This window comes from Chlamydomonas reinhardtii, chromosome 6 (genome assembly GCF_000002595.2).
Source record: "Chlamydomonas reinhardtii strain CC-503 cw92 mt+ chromosome 6, whole genome shotgun sequence".
In the NCBI taxonomy this organism is placed as follows: Eukaryota; Viridiplantae; Chlorophyta; class Chlorophyceae; order Chlamydomonadales; family Chlamydomonadaceae; genus Chlamydomonas; species Chlamydomonas reinhardtii.
The window spans coordinates 1,366,290-1,371,653 of NC_057009.1; the positions used below are offsets into that span (position 1 = coordinate 1,366,290).

The following is a 5,364-nucleotide window of genomic DNA, read 5'->3' on the forward strand; positions in this document are numbered from 1 at the left end:
GGAGGAGGGGGAGGGAGGGGGGAGGGGGGGGAGGGGAAGGGGGAGGGAGGAGGGGGAGGAGGGGGGAGGGGGAGGAGGAGGGGAAGGGGGAGGGGGAGGGAGAGGGGGAGGAGGAAGGGGAGGACGGTAGATAGGGCGGTTGTGGATGTCCAGAGGGTGGTGAAAGCGCTGGGTGCTGGGCGGGGGTGCTGGGCGAGAGTTGGGAGAGTGGCAGAGGGACGCGGGACAAAGTCGAAAGCGGAGGCGGGGTGTGTGGAGCGGGCTGGCAAGTGGGCAGTGGGCGGGCGAGCTGGGTACGGGGCGGCTGGAACGGGTTCATGGTTGGCGGAATATGCATGGGCGTGGGTGAGCGGGGCGGACAGTATGGGACAGGAGGCACGGAGTATGGGGACTTAAGCGACCAGGTCGGCACCGTGTGGATCCGACTGCACAGCTGCGGCTCTGACCGTATCAGTCCCGCCGCCCGTACGGGCGCTTTTGCCGCCCGCGTCGCGCGCCTGTCCAGCGTCCATCCTGGCGGGCTGGGGCGTCTGGCCACCCCACCCCAACCACGCCAACGACCGCTCCTCCCGGTGTGCGCCGCGCAGGTGCGCACCATCGCCATGGAGGTGGGCAACGACGTGCAGCCGGACGGCTACGTGCCCGTCATCTGCGGCCTGTCCCGGACCAAGCTCCAGGTGCGTGCGTGGCGGTGGGTGGGGCGGGGCAGCCGTGCAGGCGAAGCCGTGTGTGGGGGGAGGGGGGCGCGGGGGGGGGGGGGTTAGTTCATTCCAATCCCAAAACAAACCATGGCCAACCATTGGGGGGGGGCGGGGCGGTCAACGGGTCGGAGGGCGGGCGGGTGCAGGCGGGTGGGCTTGGGTGAGGCTCAGCACACTTCGTGGGCACAGGAGCGGCGACGGCGGTAGTGTGTGGAGCCGTTTATGTACGAGGCGGCTCACGCAGCGCAGCCCACAGCACATGCCAGGGGGCTGGGACCAGGCCAGTCGGGCCAAGGTATTGCGGGGGCTGCCGTTTGGGTCATGGAAGCAGGGTCACTTCAGAGGGCCGCGGGCCCACCTGCAAACGTATGCGGTCAGCGGCTACGCACAGAGGCAAGGCAGAGGAGGGCCAGTGCGAAGGTCACCCCTCTCACATGGCTCTCTGCCCCCGTGCCCACACGCACGCCCCCCGCAGGACCTGGAGCGCGCCTGGGACGCAGTGCGCCACGCCAAGCGGCCCCGTGTGCACACCTTCATCGCCACCAGCGAGATCCACATGAAGGTGTGTGCGTGCGTGTGCGCGTGTGTGCGTATGTGTAGAGAGAGAGGGGTGGGAGAGGGTAGCGTGGGAGAGGGTGGGTTGGGAGAGGCTGAAGAATGGGGTGGACGGGCAGCACGGGCTGGGTGGCGATAGTGTGGGGGCCTTGGGCCCTTGGGACCGCACTGCACCACAGCGCAGCAGGGCAGTGCTACGAGCGGGTTGCACGTGCATATGTGTATGTGTGTATGTACGGGCGTGTGTGTTTGCGCCAGCGAGGAGGGCATGTGTGTTTGCGCTGGCAAGGGAGGCGATGTATGGGACTGGGCCTCGGCAGCACGGCCCGGGGGCCGGCTCAGTGGCAAGTGGCCCATGCAGCCGGGCCGGGCTGCTGGGCGGGGCTGCTGGGGGGGGGGCTGCTGGGGGGGGGGGGGGCTGCTGGGCGGGTCCGTCAGGGGCGCAGCGCGGGGTGGACCAGGGGCGTGTGGGCGGCTGAGGACACGCGGCGAGCAGGGGCTGCAGGAGGCGCCCAGGTCCGCCGGGGCCAGCCCAAAGGCGGAGGCCACCCCGCCTGCGTCCCTACTTCGGTACTCCGCCTCCCGCTGGGCACTTGGTGGATGCGATGTCACCCACACCCACACCCACACGCCCCAAACCCACGTGCAGTACAAGCTGCGCATGACGGAGGACGAGGTGGTGGAGAACGCGGTGGCGGCGGTGAAGCACCTGCGCTCGCTGGGCTGCAACGACATTGAGTTCAGCCCCGAGGACGCCGGCCGCTCAGACCCCAAGTTCCTGTACCGCATCCTGGGCGAGGTGGGCGTGAGGGGGCGGCCAGGAGGGCCAGGGGGGCCAGGGGGGCCAGGGGGGGCCACGGCACTGGGGCCACGGGTACCGCCACACACCCAACCCAGCTGAGGACGCCTGACCAGAACAGGGGGGACCGGGGTGTGACTGCATTCGGGTTGGAGCACGCACGCTATTACCACACCCACACTGAGTTCGGGCGGTGGGCGGGCTGTGAGGTGGGCCGCCGAGCCCAATCCAACCCCATACACGCACGCACCCCCCCCCCCTGCAGTCTTCAGTGCATCCTGTACCGCTTTTCCAAACATCCTTGCAACCCCCTCCCCAACCCCCAGGTGATCAAGGCCGGCGCCACCACCCTCAACATCCCCGACACCACCGGCTGGTGCCTGCCGCACGAGTTCGGCGAGCTGATCGCCGCCATCAAGAAGAACACGCCCGGCGCCGACAACGTCATCATCTCAACACACTGCCAGGTGCGCGCGGAGGCGGGGGGGGGGGCGGAGGGGGCGGGGGGCGGGGGGCGGGGTGGCATGTGGCCAAGCCCTGCAGGGACCGCATGTGTGTTGTGTGTGTGGAGGTGTGGAGGTGTGGGCTGCGGGTCCGCACACTTAAGGCTAGCGCCTCCCAGCGGTCTCACACCAGCGGCAGGAGTCCTGCAGCCAGTCCCACATGCGCCGTCCACGCCACCATTCCTGTGTACGCCTGTACGTGTACGGCCCCGCCCTGCTGCCTTTGTAACCCCTCCCTCCTCCCTCCTTCCCCCCTGCCCCTCCCTCCTCTCCTCCTCTCCCTCCTCCCTCCTCTCCCCCTGTCCTCCCCCCCAGAACGACCTGGGCCTGTCCACCGCCAACTCGCTGGCGGGCGCGCAGGCGGGCGCGCGGCAGATCGAGTGCACCATCAACGGCATCGGCGAGCGCGCCGGCAACGCCTCGCTGGAGGAGGTGGTCATGGCCATCAAGCTGCGCGGGTGAGAGAGGCGGGAGGATGAGGGGGGTTACATTCATGATTAATTAAGAAGTGAAGTTGTAGGCATGTAGGATGAGGGGGGCATGAGGGGGGAGGCGGAGGCAAGAGGGCGGGGGCAGGGTGGACTGGGTGGGCTGGAGGCGGGTAGACAGGTGCTGGCAGGGGGGAGGAAGGAGTGTCAGCTGGTGAGCGGGCGAGACGGCTAGGGGCGCAGGTTGTTTGGCCCAGCACCGCCCGCCGCGAGGTGTGTCAATGTTGCGTCTTCAGCCCCCACCAATCAAACGCCGCCGCTGCCTATGCCCCACCCGCCCATCCCCTCCCTCTTGCGCGTTCGTCCATTCAACCCACTCCTCCCCCCTGCGCCTGCCTCACCCGCGCCCGCTGCCTCCCCCCCCTACCGTCTCACACTTCCTTAACTAATCATGAATGCACCCCCCACCCACCCACCACCACCAACACCCCACCACCACCCCCAGCAACGACGTGATGAAGGGCCTGCACACGGGCATCCGGCCTGTGCACATCTACCCCACCAGCAAGATGGTGTCGGACTACAGCGGTATGGTGGTGCAGCCGCACAAGGCCATCGTGGGAGCCAACGCCTTCGCGCACGAGTCAGGCATCCACCAGGACGGCATGCTCAAGAACCGCGAGACGTGAGCAAGGGGGGGAGGGGAGGGGGAGGGGCAAGGGGACGGGGAGGGGGCAGGGACAGGGGGGACAGGAAGGGGGGCGGGAAGGCGGGCGGGAAGGGGGGTGGATGGGAATGGGGCAGCGGCGGAGGTTGATTAGGCTGTGAAAGAGGTTTGGAAGAATTGGAAAGGGGTGTGTGGGACCCGGTGTGGATGCTGGAGCGACGTCAGGCGCACGGCGGGCTCGGGCGCAGCGGAGATGAGGCGAGGGACGCGTTGCGGCTGAGGCAAGGGCAGAGCGGTCCACTGGGTGTGTTTCTCGTTCGACAGCCGCGGCTGCGTAGCAGCAGCGGCGCCGCAGTGCCGTTGGCGGCGGCAGCGGCAGCGGCAGCACAGCGGCGCCGCAAGCCGAGGGCGGCTGAGGCAGCACGGGCCCCCAGTTGGGTCTGCAAGCCATCAGGCGCCCTCGGTCCGGTGCGCGCCTGGGCCACACGGACACAGGCAGGCAGCCCGGGAGCACACCAGGGCCGGGGGCCGCCGTCGGGGGCCTTGCATGCCGCCGCTGGCTGCCGGTGTGGAGACACCGTAGCACCGACGGTGGCGGCGACAGCGGGTGCGGCGGCCGCGGCGGCGGCAGCTCGGAGCGGCGCGACGCCGGACTCAGCGGGCGGGAAACGGCGCGCCCCTCCCACTCTGCGGTCTGGGTTCCGGATGCAGCTGTGGCACTCCCGGCCACCCGCGCGGACCGCTCTCACCTGCGCCCACCCTGCCCCACTCCAAAACTGCACCACTGGCCCTGGCTACAACAACTTCACTTGTTCTTATTTGGTCCTGAACGACTGAACCCCCCCCCCCCCTCGGCTGCAGGTATGAGATCATGTCGCCCGAGTCCATTGGCCTGCCGCGCCAGGAGCAGGACCGCGGTGAGGGCAGGGAGAGGGAGAGGGAGAGGGAGAGTAGGGCGGGAGGGGGGCGGGGAGGTAGCGGAAACAACCAAGACGTGCAGAACCCGGAAGGGGGGAGGGGGGCCAGGCAGCGGCACGGTGTACGGTGGTGCGGGCGCTGCTGTGGAGGGGTGCATTGGTCATACATACACACACACGGCTTTATGCTCCCCTTGAACAAGCACGCTCTCTCTCGCTCGCTACGCCGCTCAGGCATTGTGCTGGGCAAGCACTCTGGCCGCAACGCGCTCAACAGCCGCCTGCGCACCCTGGGCTACGAGCTGAGCCAGTCGGAGCTGGACGACGTGTTCAAGTGAGGGGGGGCTGGGGGCGGCAGGGGGGGCGGCAGCGGGGGGGGGGGGGGTTGCAGGAGGCGGGGGGGGGGGGGAGGGCAGGGGAAAACGGGTTACAAGAACCGAACGCAAAGTGAAGGCCAAAGGGAAGGGGGTAAAAAAAAAGGGGATGGAGGGAGCGGGTGCAATCTTCCAAGCCCGGGGTTGACAGGGAGCGGGCAGGGATTGGTGCGTGAAACACACGCGCCCCCCAACCATGGGTCGCCCACCTCCCTCCTCCCCCTGGTCCATCCTCCCCGCCTCCCCCTGGCCCCTCCCCCCTGTGCTGCTCAAGGGCTTCAAGGCCCTGGCTGACAAGAAAAAAGGCATCACCGACGAGGACATCCTGGCGCTCATGAACGACGAGCTGCACCAGCCCAAGGTCATCTGGGAGCTGCTGGACCTGCAGGTGCCGCGGGGGGGGGGGCGGGCAAGGGGGCC

General features: G+C 68.9%; 2 protein-coding genes across 3 annotated transcripts in view; one reads left to right on the forward strand and one right to left on the reverse strand.

Annotated features, from left to right (window-relative positions):
• The window catches only part of CHLRE_06g258700v5 (uncharacterized protein), a 14,913-nt gene extending 14,500 nt beyond the window's left edge, over window positions 1–413 (reverse strand). Inside the window, exon 1 of the mRNA XM_043062752.1 lies at window positions 287–413. Coding sequence (XP_042923458.1) covers window positions 287–319 — 33 coding nt within the window. The 5' untranslated portion in view covers window positions 320–413. The remainder of the gene's footprint in view (window positions 1–286) is intronic.
• CHLRE_06g258733v5 (uncharacterized protein) overlaps window positions 334–5,364 on the forward strand; it is a 13,782-nt gene continuing 8,751 nt past the window's right edge. The window contains exons 1-11 of one of the 2 annotated variants that reach the window (XM_043062753.1): window positions 334–345; window positions 588–677; window positions 1,177–1,263; window positions 1,906–2,055; window positions 2,382–2,522; window positions 2,874–3,016; window positions 3,492–3,671; window positions 4,515–4,570; window positions 4,805–4,904; window positions 5,082–5,112; window positions 5,219–5,332. In XM_043062753.1, coding sequence (XP_042923459.1) covers window positions 603–677; window positions 1,177–1,263; window positions 1,906–2,055; window positions 2,382–2,522; window positions 2,874–3,016; window positions 3,492–3,671; window positions 4,515–4,570; window positions 4,805–4,904; window positions 5,082–5,112; window positions 5,219–5,332 — 1,077 coding nt within the window. In that variant the 5' untranslated portion in view covers window positions 334–345; window positions 588–602. Of the gene's footprint in view, window positions 346–513; window positions 678–1,176; window positions 1,264–1,905; window positions 2,056–2,381; window positions 2,523–2,873; window positions 3,017–3,491; window positions 3,672–4,514; window positions 4,571–4,804; window positions 4,905–5,081; window positions 5,113–5,218; window positions 5,333–5,364 lie in introns of those variants that run through there. The other variant, XM_043062754.1, reaches the window with a different exon arrangement.